The sequence below is a fragment of the Polyodon spathula genome, chromosome 8, assembly GCF_017654505.1.
Source record: "Polyodon spathula isolate WHYD16114869_AA chromosome 8, ASM1765450v1, whole genome shotgun sequence".
In the NCBI taxonomy this organism is placed as follows: Eukaryota; Metazoa; Chordata; class Actinopteri; order Acipenseriformes; family Polyodontidae; genus Polyodon; species Polyodon spathula.
In genome coordinates this window covers 4,779,876-4,801,526 of record NC_054541.1, presented here as the reverse complement: position 1 = coordinate 4,801,526, position 21,651 = coordinate 4,779,876, and the positions used below count along the sequence as shown (strand labels likewise).

At 39.3% G+C, this 21,651-nt stretch overlaps 1 protein-coding gene across 1 annotated transcript in view; it reads left to right on the top strand.

Moving 5' to 3' along the window:
- Positions 1–21,651, top strand: part of LOC121319226 (probable phospholipid-transporting ATPase IIA) — a 56,787-nt gene that overhangs the window by 19,351 nt on the left and 15,785 nt on the right. The window contains exons 10-16 of the mRNA XM_041256433.1: positions 366–442; positions 879–1,039; positions 2,273–2,415; positions 6,525–6,637; positions 8,146–8,355; positions 19,155–19,316; positions 21,278–21,370. Of these exons, the coding sequence (XP_041112367.1) occupies positions 366–442; positions 879–1,039; positions 2,273–2,415; positions 6,525–6,637; positions 8,146–8,355; positions 19,155–19,316; positions 21,278–21,370 (959 nt within the window). The remainder of the gene's footprint in view (positions 1–365; positions 443–878; positions 1,040–2,272; positions 2,416–6,524; positions 6,638–8,145; positions 8,356–19,154; positions 19,317–21,277; positions 21,371–21,651) is intronic.

The following is a 21,651-nucleotide window of genomic DNA, read 5'->3' as shown; positions in this document are numbered from 1 at the left end:
ATCCGTGATATAGAAACAATTGGCACTCGTGTGAAAATGTTAGAGCACTTAGCACTTTAATTAGGCATCTTAAAGAACTTCCGAAAAGCCACATGCATTTGGCCATGTGTGGCTGTGTTCCTTTTCTGTTTTAAATGAATTGCATGAGTGCCCTATTTAAAGTCATCAATAAATTACACTAATTTGCCTATTTTTACTATTTTCTAAGATTTCAGTTCCAGTGGTTTGATTTCAGATGCACAGCAAGTTAAAACAGAAGCACTGTGGTGTTGTAATAAAGCTGCGCACACCTGTAGATGAAAGCTAATGGCTGTAATTTTTTTCCTGTACACCCGTTCATTTCTTTTTTATTTGATCTGTTCTAGGTACGGTTGTGGGAGTGGTGATTTACACAGGGAAGGAGCTGCGTAGTGTGATGAACACGTCAAACCCCAGAAACAAGGTGTCCTTCTCCTTTATTTTCAGTCGCCTCTGCAGGTTTCCAGTTTACTTGTTATCATTGTTGCGGACAGAGTTTATTGCTGAACAAATACCGTGGAAATGGCACTACAGCATGTTTACAATGAGCTCATATTGTCTATTTTAATAATCTTCATGGTAGTGGATAGCGCAGATTTCTGTCTTAGCCAGAGATCTGCCTAGGGCTGATTTTTTGTATTCAGTGTTTTGTGTAAATCTTCTATTTTTCATCAAATGTAGAGAACAAAAAGAAAACTAGCTTATTAAAGGGAGACTTCCTTAACTCGGGCATCTTTTCAAACAAGTCACCCGCAGGATTGAAAAGTACGACCATGAATCTTACAGTACAGAAGTTCTTAACCTTTGGCCTGTTTATAACTACAACTTGAAGATACATGTTGATGTGCTTCTACCAATAGATTGGCCTGTTTGACCTGGAAGTGAACTGCTTGACAAAGATCCTGTTCGGCGCATTGGTGGTGGTTTCTCTGGTCATGGTGGCCCTACAGCACTTCGCAGGACGTTGGTATCTCCAGATCCTTCGCTTCATTCTCCTCTTCTCAAACATTGTTCCTATCAGGTGCATTTTTTGGTGTGATCTTCTTAACCTTTTCAACACCTTTTGACGAGAGGTCCAGTCAATGTAACCCTTAGAAATTTGTAATGATTGTAAGCAATCAGTATTTGACAGCGCTGTCTATAATACTGACAACGCTTGCACTGTAGTATGTTCTCGTAGATTATACTAACAATTTTAGGATATGTATTTGAAAAACGCTTAAAGATTTTTTTAGAACAATTGAAAAGTGCCTACTCTGAACCGATCAATAGACGTGCAAGTCAGAATAGATATGGTTGATGGTCTTGTTGTTTGGGAATTTGGAGATGAGATGCAGTTTGAAGTCTCTCCGATTTCAGCACAGCTCAGAAGTGTCTGCCGTTGTTTTTTACAAGCGTGATATATAGTTCTTCTAATAGGCATGAACAGAGTGAGCGCACTCCCTTCAGCTTTCCACTGAGCTTCCACCTTCAGACTGTCAGAGCCCATTACCAGTGCTATGTCTGTCACAGAAAAGACATTCATTCTACCAGCAAGGCTGACATCTGTGTCATGCACAATTTCCACTTTTGATAAACTGAACAATACAAATTTGTTCAATTATTTTCGACTTGCTCACTGGTATTACCTCGCTGTCATATTGAAGGACTTTAGGAGCAACTTTGTGTGGGTGTGAAATACCAGTATGCTAATATATTCTGTTAAATTCACTTTGTGACATTTTGTGTTCCAGTCATCACATCCTGGTGGTGACTTTAAAATTTTAATGCACCCCCGTGGTCTCAGTAGAGTTCTCAAACATGTCTAATCTATCAGTACAGCTGGTACACCAAAGTGTAACCATTAACCAGTCCCCCCTGAAACACTCTGCCAGGGGCACACGTAAACGTTTCCACCCTGGATTCCGAGAGCTCTATTGAGCTCTGGGTTTAAAAACTCCCTATGATTTGATAACTGAAACGGGAAATGATGTGACTAGACAAGAAGAAAACTTTATTCAGATGACCCTGTTGTTTGATACCTATAACAAGCTGCTCGTCAAGTTACAGTAGAATAGTTGTATTATCTGTGTTTGTGTCTGTTTTGTTTTTATGATAAATGTTTAAGAACCCATTAATGTACATAAGCTTTGCCTCAGTATAGTTCATTCTGTGCTGTTTTGCATGTTGTGAATCTAGCTCAGAGGGACCTGCTTTTCCATGTCTCTGGCCCATCCGCTTTATTGCTTGATGCATTCCTGACTTTTGCCTGCAGTTTACGAGTGAACCTGGACATGGGAAAGATGGTCTATAGCTGGATGATCCGGCGGGATTCCAAGATTCCCGGGACTGTGGTAAAAGCCAGCACCATTCCTGAGCAGCTGGGGAGGATTTCCTATCTCCTGACAGATAAAACAGGTAGGAATATTAACACTCCCACTCGCAGCACCCCAGAGAAATGATCACCCACAGACCTGGGACACTGGGACTTCACTTTGCTAATGCATACTTGTGGTTATTTAGAATCACTTTGTATCAGTTTCAGTCATAGACATTTAAAACACCCTTGCAGCCTAAACAGAGCTCTCAGAATCATGTCTGCCAATAACAAACCCCATGTGGAGTAAATATGTTATTTCTTAAATCCACACTAGCGATTAATTGTGTCACTTCAAGGTATGCCTTTTAGCTAACAAAATAACAGAAGACCTAGGAAAGAGTACCATCATAAGGATATCTGATTCGGACCCAAGTTCTAAGGAAGCATTTAAAAGAGGTGGGGAGTGGGGAGGTGGGGGTGGGGTGGGGGGGGGGGGGGTGGGTGGGGAGTAATGGACAAAGCGCTCTGTCTTGTCCAAACCCTTGCAGAATAATACCACAGGGGTACTATTAAAACTCCAGTGTATTTCTCTGAAGATACGCTGTAAGAGCCACAGACAGATCACGGCATTACCAGGAGTTGCAGTACAGTAAGTGCAGCAGTCCCCATGCATTGCACCGATACCAATATAGTAGATAAGCTGTGTGTAGCGGTTTCCTTCACTGTGATACTTAGCTGATTTAGCAGCATTTTATCCTAATGTACCCCTTGGCCTCAAGTCTACAACATACAGTTTGAAAGGTTTATCTTCTCTAGTTCAAGATTAGCCCTGTTTTAATGTGACGGTATGATACAAAAAGTGTTACAAATGTACCCATAATCATCTCACTATAATTGGTATACATGTTTGAGTCAACGTAACAGGTACAGCCTGTTACAATTAAATCACTTTGGTGCATTCTTTGTGAACATGTTCCCTCTTTTCATCAAATTAGTATACTATCATATTTTTTAGGTAGTCAAAAAAACCTGCTAATGAAGTGTATAACAGGATTTTGAAGGGGCTAGCCGGTCCAGCCTGAACAAGCCAGCCTAATTGGTAACAGCCCATGGTGGAAGGACTATCCAGTTTATTGCGAGGCCTGTCAGTGTTCGGGGTAGTGGGAACTTTTTTAAAGGTGGTGAGAACAAGGAAGTTAGGCAGTCATGTTTTCAGTTTCACCACTAGGGGGCATGTGACAGCTGCAGTTGTGGGAAACCACAGTGCTGCTCTATGTACTTTGTATTAAAACTGCAACACAATTACAGAGTTACACAATTGTTCAGTGGGGTTTTTACAATGCCAGTATCTACAGTGTAGAAGCCCACGTGGCTACTACCAATGGTCATCTACTTGTTTTGTTTACCACGTGTTTTCAGAAGAGAGGTAAGACAGTGAAAGGGTTTGAATGTGGTTCATCTATGATATCCCATTGTCTAATAGAAGAGAGGTAAGGTTTGAAAGGGTTTGAATGTTGTTCACCTATGATATCCCAGTGTCTAAGCCCTGCCAGTTCTTGCCATTCTACAAAATGATCAAGTGAAGGTTTCTTTGAAGTCGTGCGGCACTTTAGGTCATTAGAGATCCCCTAAGGGTAAGCTTAAGGAAGAACTGTTAAAGTCAAGGGAATGATTTCTAATTTATTATGGGGCTTCAAAGATTTAAACCAAAAGAGAGAGAAGGATAATTTTGAGTTCTATGTGCTACTGGTATTAAGCATTCTTTATGGAAAAAAAATTATATGTTTGTGATAACACATGGCCACATAATAATTGGGCAGAAAAATAAACGTGGCATATACCAATAGTACTGTACAGTTATTAAGATAGAAAACCATTTCCACCAGAAAAAGGAGAAAGTTGAAATGCATTCAGTTGTTCTGTGTATTCCCCAGTATTGAAAACCATTGTATTATATAGAAGGATACAGTTACATTAATATCAGTAAAGCTCATGTTCTTTTTTGTAGATATCACAATATCACTGAGACTTTTTTAACTTGGCTGTTTAAGAGCACTACGTGATGAAAAAACTGCCATTTGTAGTTCTGTAAATTTTATATATATATATATATATATATATATATATATATATATATATATATATATATATATATATATATATATATATATATATTATTGTATTTGACTATATGCATGTACAGGAATTCTGTAGGTTCATGTAAAAAATAAAGTACAATAAGTATAAGTTTTTGCATCTCTGCTTGTGTTGAAAGTATACGTTGTTGTTTGCTGGTTTGTCGCGTGTAGTTGTCTTTGATAGTTGCAGGGTGTTTGCGTGTAGTTGGATTTGGACTTTGGCTGACAAAATTCTATGAGGAACATTTTGACAAGAAATACATACAGCACCATTGAGTGTTAGGGATGATAAATGTGATTGACATTGACATTAACCAGAGTGTTCTAGTAACCAAAGTGATATTATGACTGTCCCGTTCAATAAGTGCACATTAACAGGTGTGATATTAAGCATATTTGACTACTGTTAAGCTTTGAATTTATCCACGATCTGACTTGATGACCACCTTGTTGCTTTATTGGAATTACAAAGGTTTACAGGTTAAATGTCACTGAACAGAGATCAAAGCCTTTAATCATAGTCCTTTAGATCCTGATAATATATAGACCTTGTGCTTTCAGCCAAGTGTTAAGAATCAGGCAGGACGCTGGGAATCAGAAGGCATCAGAAGGCATATAAAAACGTTGCCCTGGGTATGTGTTGCTGAGCGTTTTATGCCCACCCTGCTGTGAAAGAAGCAGCTTTTATCCCTGCTAAGAGCCTGCCAGGTTTGGTGTTCTCTCTGTCACTTGCGGGGTCAGGAAGGGAATGACATCCGTGTGCTTTACAGAAGAGTGTATTGCAGGATATGTTTATGTACTGGGCTTGCACAACACATTATAACACCAGCAATGGCCTTGTCAGTAGGGTGCACTTTGTGCTTTTAATTAGGCATCTTAACAACTATTTAAAAGACTCCTGCATTTTACCATGTGTGGCTCTGTGCTCCTTTTCTCGTGCTATTTTAAATGAATTGCATGTGTGACCTGTTACAGTCCTCAGGTACATTAGACTGATTGGACAATTCTCCAAGATTTTCAGTTCCAGTGGTTTGATTTCATATGCACAACAGATCAAAACAGAAGCAATAGGGTGTTCTAATAAATGTGCCCACTGCTGTATGTGTATTAGGAGAAAAAGGAACATAAACAGAAAAGGAGATAAACACAAAAAGGAGATAAACAGACCAGTAATCTGGATACCACTCTGTCCAAGACAACTTGGTACGAGTAATTTTAGTTGTTATAATGTTGCTACTGTATATTCCTTAAGTGTGGGCAAATTTTGATCTTGCTTCGCAAAAGGGCCAAATGTCTTTGTACACATTTTATCAGTCAACTCTTCAATAGGAATTTCAAGAAACTAGCAAAAAATGTGTCTTATCACTATTTTTATCAGGAGTCTCAGCCAAATGCATCCTGTCAATTTGTATTGGAGTTACACAACAGTGAAAAGGTATTATCAATTTTAAAAGTACTGAGCATTTTATTGAAATTACGGTTGAAAGTATACTTTTAAAAAATTCACATTGTAAATGTGTCCTCAACATCAGGGTGTTGAGCAAATGGGAAATGGTTGTCAAAGTGTCCTTGGGAAAGTTGAAATCTGCAGCAACATCTGTTTCTTTTCTTGTACAGTGATGTGTTATTCACCGCATTCAACACCTCCATTGTTATCAGCAAGGATAGTTTTTGTGTTGCTTCATGGAAATGGCATTGATGCGTGAGTCTATGGCAACTTGAAATGCACCACAGGACCGGCAGGTCTCAAAACATCACTAAAACATAGAACAGAGGCACTGATCTGGGAACAAGTTTATACATTTCCCCAGTGTCCTTTATACCCAGCTGTTTGAACTAGGCCAATTTGTTTTATTCAAATCTTTCTTCCCTTCTCAAATAATTTGCCCTAACAGGACATTTTTGTTAAGTGAATTCATATTATAAGAAGTAATTTACAATAAGCAACTGCTAAATGTGTCCGAGTTCCTTTTAATCAGAATGTACTGTCTTTAGTAAAAGTAAATGTGTCACTGATCATTCAAGATAAGGCACCATTAAAAAAGCTAACTTGTGTGTGACTTGTGCAGGGACCCTCACTCAGAACGAGATGGTGTTTAGACGTCTCCACCTGGGGACTGTGGCCTATGGAATGGATTCAATGGATGAAGTGCAAAGCCATGTTTTCAGTGCGTATACACAGGTAAGGCTGACAATTTCATTGAAACCTACATCTCCGTTTTGATGTGATCTCTCATACAAAGAAAGACTGACAATTGGGCGACATTTGAACTAGAGGAACCAGATTCAAACCCTGCTGCCATGCTTAGCTCTCTAAGCCACTGAGTCAGTCCCATCCATAGTTCTAAACTTGGGTACTGAAGTAAAAAAAGTTCTACCCCAGATATAAACTAAAACTGTAGAAGTAAAATGTGATTTAAAAAAAATAAGACAACAAGGAGAGAATTGACAAGTTAAGAAAATCTAACGCCGTGTAATATGGCAACATTTAGTGATGACCAACAGCCACAGCCCCCAGCTGTCCAGCCCAGATACAGGAAAAATGTTGACTGTCCAGCAAAAACTAGATAGGCGGTAACAATAAAACACAGGCAAGAAGAGGCTGGCAAACTAAATAAAACTTATTGCACGCTGACTCGTCAATTTATCTTTCACTGTGGTCAGCCAAATATAATGGATTCAGAAAACACATGTAAACACAGATTTATTTGAATAGTGGTAATAACAAAGTTTGCCTGGCAGGCAGTGCAATAAAAACTAGTGAAGACATTGTTATTCAGCCAGTTAGCCCTAATTCCTCTTCCTGTGCATGCCCTTTGACCCGGAAGGACACGAGAGGTTACTGGAGCAGGAAACAGGATTACCCTGCACCTCGGTTCTGACTCTGCTAATTTAATAATTTAACATCATTAACTCTGGGGATACAATGCTAAAAATAGCTAGGGAAAATGAAAACCCATTCCGAGAGAGCAGAGTGCTAATAACTTTCATACATCTGTTTTAATTTATGTATTTGCGTAATTATAGACAGTTGTGTTTTGAAAGGCCCGGAGATGGCTAAACAAGACAGTAATGGAAGCCGTTGGTTTTAAAAATAAAGTGTTGTTTTAAACTTTATTTAAATATATTTCAAAGTATCCGGTTATCTGTTTTCAATGCCGTTTCACTTACACAGTTTTTGTTACGTAGTGTTTGTTTAATTCCCTTTGGTCTGTTGCTCAAATGTAGATAGGGCAGCAGTTTAATCACTGAAGTGTTGCCTGAAACTAATCTGTTTAAAAATTGAACCTAAAATGTTTTTAATTGCTCTTGTGTTGCACATTTAATTGACTTACAATAATGTAGCTTATAATAACTTGTGTTGCAGTTCTTTAAGTTTTGAACGGAATTAGCCAGGTTGTTATATTATCCATATAGCGAAGAGGCAAGGACATTTACTCAATTCGAGAAGGGGGTTATTATTATTAGCAGTAGTAGTAGTATTAGTTTTATGATTAGTATTGTGCATATTACACTTTATTTATCTATGTAGAGACAGCAAGTGTCCACCTATGTCTCTGTATGCCACACTTCTCACATTGGATGTAGTTTGCGGTGATTTACTTTTTCATGTCCCAGCTCTTGTACTGGAGATGTATGTCATATCAGTTCATACAGTATTGAGGAGTATACATGTCTTTCTTTCCTTAGCCTTCGCATGATCTGCCAGCTTCCAGAGCCCCGGCAGCTACGAAAGTGCGTAAAAGCATCAGCAGCCGGGTTCACGACGCGGTGAAAGCCATTGCCCTGTGCCACAACGTCACCCCCGTGTACGAGTCCAACGGGGTCACTGACCAGGCTGAAGCAGAGCAGCACTATGAAGATGCCTGCAGGGTCTACCAGGCCTCCAGCCCAGACGAGGTAGGACTGTGGTGGACTGACCATTTTAAAAAATCTGTTATAAAGAGCTTTCATAGTAACAACTTAGGAAAGTGAAACGCGGCATCATGAAGGCATGGTAAAGTATAGGTAACCGTTTAACAAAGAGAGGTATAATAAAGCATTAAAAGAAACATGGTACACTATGCTAAATACTTTGTTTAACCATAGGAAAGCTGCTAAATTTCTGTGTTAGTATTCCGTGGTAAATCTTAATATAGGTGTTATTAACAGTGGTCACAGTTTAATATTAAATTTGGACTAATCCTGTCATTTTAACAGTGCTTTTATTGTTTAGTTTTTAAATCTGTAATGCAGAGATTTGTTAATCGTTTTAAAGTTTTAGTAGACATTCTGTCTGAGTTCCACAGTCCACTGCAACATGATAACGCCCTACAATGCTGACTTTCTGATTGGTGGATGAAAGTTCTGAGGTTTCTAATTCAGTTTACAGATGAAAATGCACAAACGAAACTCTCGCATACTGTTGGAGAAGTTGGTTTTGTCAAAGTTGCCTTTTTAATTGTTTAAACAAGGGACGCATTTAGCTCTCCCAAAATGAAACTCCTGAACACTTTAGCATTTTGTGAAAATGCGCCGTTGTCCGGTACACACTCCAAATCCAAAAATAAAATTGGTACATTTCAACAAAAAATTAATTAAATGCGAACAAACATTAGGAAGGCTTTGTTTATCGTTGTGATGTCAGCAGAGCGAATGACTCCTCAGAGTGCAGCATGCAAACGGTAATGATGCGTCAGTGCTGCCCCCTCCTGGCCATGGCAATGTGTAAGAGCTGGCGACGTTGCGGAATCAATTGAACTACCCTTTTCATGGGGTTGATCGGCTAACCAGCATGCAGTAGTGAGGCGTTTTGGTGTTTAATGTGCCTTGTTCTTCAGCTTTTACAGCTTCATCTAGTAAGTTCTTCCTGTTTTTTGTTTTCAATGCCGTTTTGAGCCCTTTAGTCCTATGCTCTTTGTTCAGTTTGAAATGGTGAATTTGGTTAATCTCGTTAAGAATTGAACGCTCCCATCGAGTCCCCCGTTAGCCATCTTTAATGGATTGTAACCTGTCCTCGTTGCTCACACCATAAATCCTGAGATTAACCTGGTTGCTGTTCTCTGTGCCTTCAAGAGAAATAATGCATGCCTGTTGACATATAAGTGAATAGAGAATGGTTGATGGCGAGGAATGTGTTATAGTGCTGTGTGATTTTAATCGAGGTGATCTGATCCAGTAATAAAGAAAACAAGAATCCTAACGAGATCTCCAGATTGAAATGACAGAGTTTGAAATCTCCTGGGTCTATTTGAAAAGTCGAAACAGGGCTGAATCTAAATATTGTCTTCTTTTAACTATATGGGCTGGGAGACATCTTTAGCTGCAGAAACTGACACTTGTTATTCAAAATGGGTTATCAAGTCCTTTAAAACATGATGCACCGTTTTAAACTGACTGTGTAATTTCAAAATTCAAATCAAAATTGTTTACACAAGGTTTTTACTCATATTTGAGATGTAATTATTACAAATCTGTATAGAGATTTGTGTTCGGGTTTAGCCCTATAGGTTATATCACAGACTATAAATTCCTCTGAATGTTGTTCCACTTCAACCTGTGTACACCTGGAGGCTAGTAATAAAAAATGAAATAAAGGTATCTTAAGCCTTCTGTAAATGAGTTAGCTTTAAGATGGTAAAGATTTCAAGATCTCTACTGCCAACTGGTTTTGCTGGAGGCTTCTAGTGAAGCAGCCATTTAATCATCATTAGTGTGACTGGCATTTGAAGGAAAAGACCATCCTGCAGTATATTGAGGTGGACTGTGCTGTGACATTAACTGGAATGTAGACGTCTTGTTTGTCTAAAAAGCCAATCGTCTTCAATGCATTTAAATTTAGTTTGCAGTGTGCTTGGCATGCCATTCAAAAACAGACACAGCAGTTTTTTGTTCTTGGCATTCATATGTTCTTCATTTAACGTGCTGTGAACTTAGAAGTGGGCACAAGCTTTGTTTTGGAAAAGTTGTGGTTGTGCACAGAAGTTCTTAAATATTGCACAAAACCTGATGGCACTTGTGAAAATCATTCTGTCAAATTGTGTGTGTAAATTTGTATTGCTGTATATTAACAGGCATATCTAGCCTTATCCTTCATACCAACATTCAGGCAACTTTAGTTTTATTAATTATCAGGGCATGCCTTAATGTTTTGTTCTTGTCACTGAGAGTAGATAATTGTGCATGCTATAGTGGGCCATTCACAAATGAAACTCTTATTTCGTGTTTAGAGATCTGACATTGAATAACTGTTTCATATTGAATGCTGCTACATTATTTAAAATGGTTTTATTTTTGTCTTGCACTAATTCACCCCCTTTACAGCCAAGCGGTTTTGCCATAGGTGTAACTCCACAGTCAAGCATTGTATGACGATTGTTAGCACTGTAAAACACTTAGACAGTAGAGTTATCATTTAATTTTATTTTTCCAAACCCTTGTCATCATAACTTATTACATTTGCATTCCTAAAAAAATCATTGGATGTTTTGAAACATTACAAAAAGCAAAAACAAACCAAAAAAAAACAAAAACCCAAATGTTTATTTTTTGTATTGTCTGTCAAGCAAGTCGGGAAGGTTGCACAGCGTAAAAGGGAAAAATCGAACATGGCCAATGCTGGATACCCAACAACCACAAGGCTGCAATGGGTTAAATCCAATGACAGAATGACTGGCCGAATCGCCCTGTTTCAAAGTACACCGCATTGCTAAGCAGATAAGGAGCCTGATCAAAGAAAATAATTCTCCAAATCTTATTGTATCTCTCGCGTTAAACATACTTTTATTTTTCCATACACTGTACTTGTTATATAAACAGAATACTCCATCCATAGAGTGCAGTGGTTATTTCTCTCATGAGGAGAGCCATAAAGCATCCACTCGACTACCGTTAGGGCTCATTGATTATTCAATTGATTATCCTCATCTTCTTTGAATACCCACACTTCATGCATGCTGTATCCTCTGTATGTGCATTGAAATGAAGTGGCAAATACTGCATCACTAGTGTCTTTATTGTCAAGTCATTGGCATAAAAGTGAGAGTGGAGGAGAGAGCATTTTCAAACAGGCTTTGAATCACCTTGGGAGATGTGTCGCTGTCAGGAAATAAATTGCGGAGCGTTTGGAAAAGCAGAAGGGTCTCACTGACTGTTCAATCATCTTCTACAATCGGGGAGTCAGAAATGCAATAAGTCCCCAATGTCTTCAAGGCAGATTACAGTGATATCGTAAAGTAAGCTTGACATTAGCTAGTGTCTGTCATGAAGACTTCATTGCATGCGTGTGGAGAGGAGGGGAGCAGGCCAGGCTGATTTGCAGCATGGTCGGTGGGGGTTCAGAGGTGAGAGTCTAGGGGCCGGAGTGGAGAAGGCGTTCCTGTGCTTGGAGACATGATTCTTTTAGTCTTCAGGCACTGGGTGTCTTAAGGTCACTGAGCTGGTTTTATCTTTTGATGATAATTTAATGCAAGAAACTGTCCTTTTTAAAAAAAAAAAAAAATAAATAAATAAAATAAAAAGTAACAAAAACATCTGTTGGGCATGAATGTTAAACACACTGGAATGGTAATTTGTAGTTTGAACCCCAGCATGTTGTGTCGCTCTTCTATTTCAAAAGATCTCTTACCAGCTTCCACAATTACAGACGTGTTTTTCTTATCTTGATTGTGGTTGCTTTTTTCCATTTGTTGTGTCCAGAAATAAAGAACAGAGCTAGGGTGTAGTCGTTTTAAGTCGATTATATCTCAGCAAAGCATCTGTGGAAGCATTTCAAATGAATGCAGACAATTTTTAAATCTGTTTTTTTTGCTTTCTCTGCAATTGAGTGGGGAGCCAAGGCTTTTCAATGGGCTCATTTTCTCTAGTTTAGTATCCCTCTCTCAGTTCCGTCCAGTGGTCAGTCCCAATTTGAGGTACAGAGACATATAGAGTAGAAGCTGTCATATCCAGTCCTGTAAGATACGATACCCTCTATTACCTGCCATTTACACATTCTGCTACCAGCTGAACAGTACTGATGGAAAGTGATTGACATTTATTACAGGACTAAAACAGTAAATTCAGCTCTTAGCAGGACAGAATGGATGCAGTTACAGATAAAAAGAGGGTGTGTCTTAGAACTCAGTCGCACTTTTTACATGCTGTCACTTCCTGTAAAATGAACTGCCCAGTTTATCCATGTTCAAGAAAAGAAAGCAAGGGATTCATGATTACTGTACCATTAAAGCTGAAATGAGATATTTTTTTTGCCGACCCTCCAAACCCAATCTGTGGCACACTTTGTTGTTTTAGACACACTGATGTACATGACATTGTTAATTTCTAATGCCCCAATGTTAATAAAGCAACTACAATGTAGTGTAATGAATCTCTCTCTCTCTCTGAGATGCACTGTTTTCACATATACGATGGACCCCTGGAGCCAGTGAAATTGGATCGGACAGGTTCTGCTGTGTTTGATGCTGAGCTCTCGACCGCACTACAGCGTCATTGGCCAATAGGATTCTGAGAAGGAGAAGCAGTTGGCTCTTTCTCATGACAGCAAGCAGGGACTCACCAGGGGCTGTATAATACATTCACACAAACTGAAAGCGTAGTGGGCATACCTACTGTAGGTAGAAAGAAGGGCATAGTTCAGAAGTGTAGCAAAATTCAGCTTGGATAAGTCTGATTTTGAATGAGACACACTAGCTTCACAAAGCAGATGTAAAAGAAAAGAAGGTGACGATATTTCCTTGCGCACAAAGTAGGATTTCCTAAATTTTATTTTGGTGCCAGTTCCAGCTTAAAAAACCTATCTTTGCATATCATTTACTGCCTCTGGCTTTCACGAAGGGTTAATTATAGTCTTACAGTAACTGTTATCAAATCTAAGTGGAACCAGACACATAGAGGTAGTGGACAAAAAAAATGGAAACACCAATGTAAAGTCACTTAATGGGGCATTGGTCCACCATGTATGCGCCGTGACACAGAGTCTACCAGCCTCTGGAATTCTGCAGGAGGGATGCAGCACCATTCTTCCATGAGAAATCAGTGAATTCATGCCTGGTTGATGGAGGTGGAAAACGCTGTCTCAGGCGTCGTTCCAGAATATGCCATAAATGCTCAATTGGGTTCAGATCTGCTGACTGAGAAGGCCATGACATATGGATAACATCAGTGTCATGCTTATCAAACCACTGGGTGACCACGCTCTATGGGTGGGGGCATTGTCATCCTGGAAGACCCCCCCACCCGACAGGAAAGAAATGCTGCAATATGGGGTGAAGATGATCATTCGGTACCATTAAGTAGTGATTGGCATTGACCTTGCCTTCTAAGGGAATGAGTGCACCCAAACCATGCCAGGAAAATGCTGCCCACAACATTACAAAACCACCAGAACCTTTCACTGTGGGAACCAAGCACTCAGGGCTGTAGAGTTCTGTAGGTTGGCTCCACACGTGCACTCGTCCATTTGTCAAGAACATGGTGAAGGATGATTCATCTGCCCATATCACATTTCTCCACTGCTTGGTAGTTGCAAACATGCATTGCCAGGTGTGATGAGCGGTTTGTGCACTGCAACCCAACTACAGTGTCCCGCTCTGTGGAATTCTGAGCGGTCCGTTTTTGATGAAACTGGCTGCTCGCACCCGAGGTTGAAATTTGCAGTCAATTGATCTGCAGTTGCTCGCCTGTTAGTTTTGCCTTGCACTTCGAATTCTGGATATCACGATCCTGGAATATGCGCTTCTGCCCACTGTTGCCCTTTGCTGATGATGTCTTTCCCTCAGAGTTCCATACCGACATCACCTTAGAGTTGCTCGTGAAACATCAGCAAGTTGGGCTGTCTTGGTCACTGAAGCTCCTGCCAAACGCCCCCTGACAATCACCCCTCTTTCAAAGTCGCAGAGGTCTCCTCTTGCAGCCATGCAAGCCATAATTATAGGCAACCAGGCCATGTCCCTAAGCATGCTGGGATGTTATTTGCTTAACGCATGAGCCATACCTGTGTGGAAGCCCTTGCTTTCAATATAATTGGTGTCCCTCATTTACCCGTTTTTTTTGTCCACTACCTGTGTTTGTAACACGTCTTGAGGGATCAAATGAAATCAAACCGGGTGCCATAGTTGGTCACGTAAGGAAGAAAATGGGGAATGTCAGACATAAACGTTTTTTTATTGATATCATAGGTATCTTCCTAATCAAATGCAAGCTAAAATAAACATACGATGACTGTGATGAATTATTCAACCAGCAACAAGACAAAAGGAAGTAAAAAAAAAAAAAAACATATGATCTTTTAATGTAATCATAATTAGTTCAATTGTTAATCAGAAAAAATCCTGTGCGAACATGTGTCTGTGCCATGTTCACAAGTCTTGACAGCTGTGAACTGATTTAAAGGGTGGCTCTGACGTTTAAGAATCAGGTTATACGAGTCAAGTCCAGATTACAAGTTGTCGTTTTTGGATTTGAAATTGTATTGCTCACCACAGAGGTCCTGTATTCGCTATTAGATTCGACTTTGCTATATCTGTCATCATTAATGGATCCGTGATTATTGTAGTACGGTACTACGAGACACTAGCTCCTCTTTGTTTTTTTTTTTTTTGTTTTTTTTTTAAACTAAATCTACAAGGAATTTAAGGAGTATTTTTTTATACCAATCGTATTAAACCAGGTCCCCAGATTGCACAAGCCATACATGTTATCTCATTCAGGTCTCCAATGGGGTTGAGAAAACTACAACGGCAATCGGTAGAAGTTCAGTCCAGTCAGAATGCAGCAAAAGTGATGTGTTTAAGCATAACACGTTTATTGAGCACAAACATACTGACGCTGTGTGTTTTAAAATGTGTAATCATTCAGTTAGCTATTTACTATACTGGTAAATTGTGACTGTCCTGGTGGGAGAGTGTCTTGTATGCTATTACGTAGGTCCAGTTTGTTTCAAGTAGACATGCGCTGTATCTTGAAAGATTTTCATTGGTGGGTTTGCTGCTGCCCATATGCAGGGATGTAATGAGTTAGGGGCACTCGTGATACAATATACACCCTTGAAGTGAGAACTCACGTCCAGTAAAGGGGCAGAACTGACTGTGTAAAGATTTAAGCCTCTGTTGACTTGACCTTTCATTGTGGTATCCTGGGACAGGGAAGGGGTCAGGGCTAAGAGCAAAGGTCAAAGTTGCTTGTTCTCTGGACTGGAGGGAGGCTGACGAGATGGAATTGATCCCCTCGCATTGACATCTGGATGTTTTAAGAAATAGCTTTAAAGAGTTTGAGACTGAAGGATAAGTGGGCAAGCTCTTTGATCTCTCCACAACCTCAGAGAATGATTGAGCTATAAACGGCAACAAAATGTTCTCCAAACATTATAGAACATAAAACCTGCTTCCCACTATCTTTTAAAAATGCCAGATGTTTCACCTAAAAAAGATTTAAAAATTGTACTGTTGGACAAGAAGTTGACAGCAATGGGAGTCTATTTATTATTTTTATCAAGGTTATATATATATATATATATATATATATATATATATATAGGCATAGATATATATATATATATATATATTTTAAAAGACTGTCCCCTGTAGCCACCCTACTACTGCTGCTAATATCTTATTAACCATTCCAACTGTCTATTTTTTGTGTTTTGAGTATAATATAATGGCATCCTTCACTTTGACCTGTGACCTAAGATGGCCACCACATTGGGGTAGTTTGAATTTTTGGTTTTCTGATGATAAACATCTAACTCTTCAAGATATTCACACTCACTGTTCATTTCTAGGTTGTTTTTTTTTTGTTGTTGTTTTTTTTTTAACGTTCTTAAAAAAACAAGTTAAAGCTCGAGAATTGGGCCCATCATTTTATATTATGTAAATATAATTGATTCATCCTACTTAGTTGTGTTTACTTTCTACATGGGTTTGAATGCAATCCAAAAATGCACTAGGTTAAAAAAAAAAAACAACGTAAATTATAGTTAATGCCATCCTGGATTCAGCACAGAGCATACGAGGTATGAATTACAAACTCTCAATGCCTTAAAAAAAAATCACACACTTACATTTAGAAAGTTTTTTTTTTTTTTTTTATCCCTATTTAATGTCAGGATACTGTCAGTTCCTTGTGAAATATTGTCTTCATGAATGCAGGGTATTGCTTGTTATCATGAAAACAGGGAGACTTGGAGATGCTGAGGGCAGATTGCAGACGGCTGGACTGGGAGTACAGAGGCACATTTTAAAGGGATGAAGGTTTCAGGAAATGATTTAAGATTTTTCCAATCACTGTACATTGTTTTTGCTTTTTAAAGGTCTTTTGAAATTGCTTTCTGTACATTAGTAGGCAGACCCTTTAATAGTGAGCAGTAAAGACTAGGAACTACAGAGAATAAGAATCAGTCCAGATCCTTTTAATGTCACTTCAAAAGAACAGTAAGCGGAACTCAATTTAGCAGAAGTTGGCAAAATCAGCTTTAAAACACTAACACTCCTGTTTTGTCTGTATAATACTAGTATGGCACTAATTACAAGTGTTCCTTCAATGTTATCACATCGCCTATATCATACCATACATGTACACTACATTAGAATACACTGCAGTGTTTTGAAACCTGTGTTGTGCTGCCTTGTGACGCTTTGGAGCATTTCAGAACTGTACAGAAACATACTTGCGTGTAAACCTCCACACTTTCACCTCCCAGTTATGCTGTACTTCTTTAAAACAGATCTGGTTTAGCTTCTCACTTAAGGAAAGCACCATCTACAACACAGCGACCGCTTACACAATGCTGAGGTATTTTGTAAAAGTAGTATTTCAGTTCTCAATATTTAAAAGTTGCTATTTATATCCTGTTAATTAGTAATGTATAGCCTAATTAACACTGATCAGGTGTTCACGCTGTCTGCAGTTTAAAGGCAGTTTTTCAAAATCCTGTCTCGCAGCATTCTGGAATTATGGGGCCAGGTGGCAACCATATATATATGTATACACATACACATGCATATACAGTGTACATACTGCCTGATTTTCTGCATTTTTGCACATTTTTCCTACTGAATTTGGTCAGATCTTTTTTTGGGTTGTAGAAGTATTTAGAGGGAGTCTGAGAGAGAAAATGACACATGTTTCATTTGTTTGGTGTGCAAGGTAATTAAACATGCAATCTTCAGGTGTGAAAAAGTTATGTCCCCCCCCCCCCCCCCCCCCCCAGTTTACTCAACCCAATTAAAGGGATAATTAGGGTAAGCTGTTTGAATACTTTGGTTAACAATCAGGCCTGATTTGAGCCAGCCCTGCCCAATATAAATCTGACTAACTTTGGTCCTTACCATCAGAGTGAAGTTGTCAGCACATAGGTTCTAGAAGCACATCATGCCACGATTAAAAGAAATTCCCGAAGACCTCTGGAAAAAAGTTGTTGATGCCAATCAGTCTGGAAAGGGTTACAAAGCCATTTCTAAGGCTCTGGGGCTCCACCAAACCACAGTCAGAGCAATATAGTCCAACTGGAGAAAGTTTGGCACAGTAGTGAATCTTCCCAGGAGTGGCCATCCTGCCAAAGTCTCTCCAAGAGCAAGGCGTAAAATCATCCAGGAAGTCACAAAGAACCCTAGATCAACATCCAGGGATCTGCAGGCCTCTCTCGCCTCGGCTAATGTCAGTGTTCACGACTCCACCATCAGAAAGACACTGGGCAAAAATGTAGCAAGGCAGAAACCACTGCTCACTAAGAAGAACATGAATGCTCGTTTCAAGTTTGCCAAAAAGCACCTGGATGATCCTCAAGAGTTCTGAAACAATGTTCTATGGACAGATGAGTCAAAAGTAGAACTTTTTAGGCCAACATGGGCCTCGTTTTGTCTGGAGAAAACAAACACTGCATTCCACAGTAAGAACCTCATACCAACAGTCAAGCGCATGGTGGTGGTAGTGTCATGATTTGGGGATGCTTTTCTTCATCAGGACCTGGACGACTTGCCGTCATTGAGGGAACCATGAATTCTGTTCTGTATCAGAGAATTCTACAGGAGAATGTCAGGCTATCCGTCCTTGAGCTGAAGTTGAAGCGAAGCTGGGTCATGCGGCAAGACAATGATTTGAAACACACAAGCAAGTCTACATCAGACTGGTTGAAGAACAAGAAATTTAAAGTTTTGGAATGGCCTAGTCAAAGTCCAGACCTAAACCCCATTGAGATGTTGTGGCTGGACCTGAAATGAGCAGTTTATGCTCGAAAACCCACAAATGTCACTGAGTTGAAGCAGTTCTGCATGAAGGAGTGGGCCAAAATTCCTCCATGGCACTGTGAGAGACTGATAAGTAACTACAGGAAGCGTTTGGTTGCAGTTATTGCTGCTAAAGGTGGCGTAACCAGTTATTGAGTCTAAGGGGGCGATTACTTTTTAACACGGGGACATTGGGTGTTGTATAATTTTCCTTAATAAATAAATGAAATAAGTATCAAAATGTTGTGTTATTTGTTCACTCAGGGAATATTAGATTTTTGTTGAAGATCTGATAACATTCAGTGTCAAAAATATGCAAAAATGCAGAAAATCGGACGGGTCAAATACTTTTTCACGGCACTGTCTATAATGGCATTAAAAGCTGGCTTTCTTCAACTAAAAAGCTATCCTTCCCCCATCCCTGTTCATTTAAATGACCTTTAAACCCTGCACACCCAGCAGTCTAGCTGACCTCTCACCCTTCCTGTCTTTTAGGTAGCCCTGGTACAGTGGACTGAGAGTGTGGGTCTAACACTTGTAGGCCGGGATCAGGCTTCCATGCAGCTGAGGACCCCTGGTGGCCAGATTTTGAATTTCACCATCCTGCAGATTTTCCCCTTCACATATGAAAGCAGACGCATGGGAATTATTGTCAGGGTAAGTGTCTTCAAATGGGATTCGAAAAAGTGACTCCTACTGCAACAGGACTCGAGTAAGCTAAGCTAATGTTCTAATCCAGAATAGAAAGAGATTTGATGACTGTTAACAAAGATACACTTGTCTCTTATTGCTCAGTCATGGATTTTTTTTTTTTTTTGTTAAACTGACAACACAGCCTTCATTGAAGATTGCAGCACTAATTTGTTTGAGTTAAGAAGCATCTATAAATGTAAATGTGTGTGTGTTTTAATGTGCGTTTGCAAACACGTAAAGTTACTCAATTCTGAGGATAGAGGAAATGGCAACCTGTCACAAAGATGCCTGGAGTGGGGGATGTCAGACCAGAAACAGGAACCAGGAAATAAACAAAGAGAGGTGGAGTTTGGTGAAGCTGAGCGAATGGTCTCGCTCAACATTTAATAATGAACAGACAAACAAAAAATAAAAGGTTGCAAGACAAACAAAAACAGGACACGGCACATTCGCCAAATTAAAGAGACCAACAAAACAAGCTACACAGACAAACACTGTGAGCTGACATTTGAACTATTATTATTCTTATAATTATTATTACCTCCGTCTCCAATCCCACTCTCCACTCACCGAACACACAACCCAGAGTGAGTGAAAACATGCTGCTTTTATGCAGCTGTACCGAGACTCGATTGCTAATCAATCTTTCAATTGGAGTCGCGGTACAACTGCACGTGAATTAATAATGTGCAATTCCCCATGCTTACATATTATTACTTTTTACTTGCACGTGAAGTGCTGTGCAATCCTTGTGCCTAAATACAAATATACATTTTAAACAATCGTGTTACACCGACCTGTTTATATCCCGTGTATCAATGACTATACAACAAGATTAACACACAACATACAACACAAAATACAGAGGCGGGCACTTTGCCACACACCTGGAGACTTTGTTTTGTTTAATTCTAAACTCGTATGACCCTTAGTAGGCTCTTAATTAGTTATAATGACGATGTAGAAATGTGGATCACTTCTTAGATTTAGATTTTTAAAGTGTATTAAACATATCAGATAGTATCCCAATCAGTCTCCAATTTCTGAGTGTGTTGTAATAGTTTGGAGAGTGGGGGAAAAAAACTAACAAACACCTTGAAACTTCATAGTAAACAATATGTACAATATCGTACTTGAAATAGTTCAAATAATTTGAATACTAGAGCTCGCATTGTCCCCATTAGCGTGACCAAGCCCCTAAGCACTATTTGTGTTTTTACAAATGAGATTTCTAGATATTGTTATTTCTATGACATGCACTGCCGCATTGTCAGAGAGAGGTACCACTGTATTTTTAGATTTTGAATTCTGAATCCTGAATTTGGCTAAGAAAAACCCCATTGGATTTCTCTGCAGTGTAATCAAGCACAGGTGCGGTATCTGGGAGAGTACTAACCCTGCTTTAAACTTGTGAGAAAGGAAATGACTTACTCCAGTGCTCAGTTGAGTCCTTCATTTTGCATTTTGAAGCACTGATTAGACAAAGTTTGCTCAGCTTCCCAAAATGACACATTTTCAGTCAGTGTAAAAACAGCAGACCCCACAAGATGTGTACATCTAAACATGTAATGCATGAATTGAAGGATATGCTTTAGTTAGTTGAGTACAGTATGTGCCCAGCTAACACTTATTCTCTATTGCACCTTTCATGACAGATATCGTAACATATAAGGTCAACTGTGGTTGGATATATTAGAAATTGTTCTTTTAACGTTGGGGACGTCCTGGAACATGTGCGGAACAGAGATTAGAATCCAAACTCCAACTTTGGATCAGAAAAGGTTTTTTGTTTTACTTTACCTGTCTGTCCATCCATCCCTATGTTTTTAAGTCGTAGATACTATACTTTTTTGTAGTTAATGATAACGGATCAGTTGAGATTTGACTTGATTCTTTGTTTTCTACTAAACTGTTTGTTTCTTCAGGATGACTCCAGCGGAGAGATTGCTTTTTACATGAAGGGGGCTGACGTTGTCATGGCTGGCATTGTCCAGTACAACGACTGGCTGGAAGAGGAGGTGGGGAGTGACCTCTAACTAGTAGGCCCAGAACACACCACACACATTATGGCTGTATTTAAGTGTTTACAAAACTACCTTAGAACCAGGCAAGAGGTCTTATTGAAGAAGTATTGTTAAGCATAAAGGTTGTAACAGTGTGGCCTCTTTAAGGACAGACAGGCAGTGTCTGGCCATTTGAGGTATTGCTGTAAAGTTGAAATCTCGTGAGATTGACAGGCTAATGGCAGGCTAACTGCATCCAGTATCCAGTGATTATTTTATAACAGGCCAGGCTAACT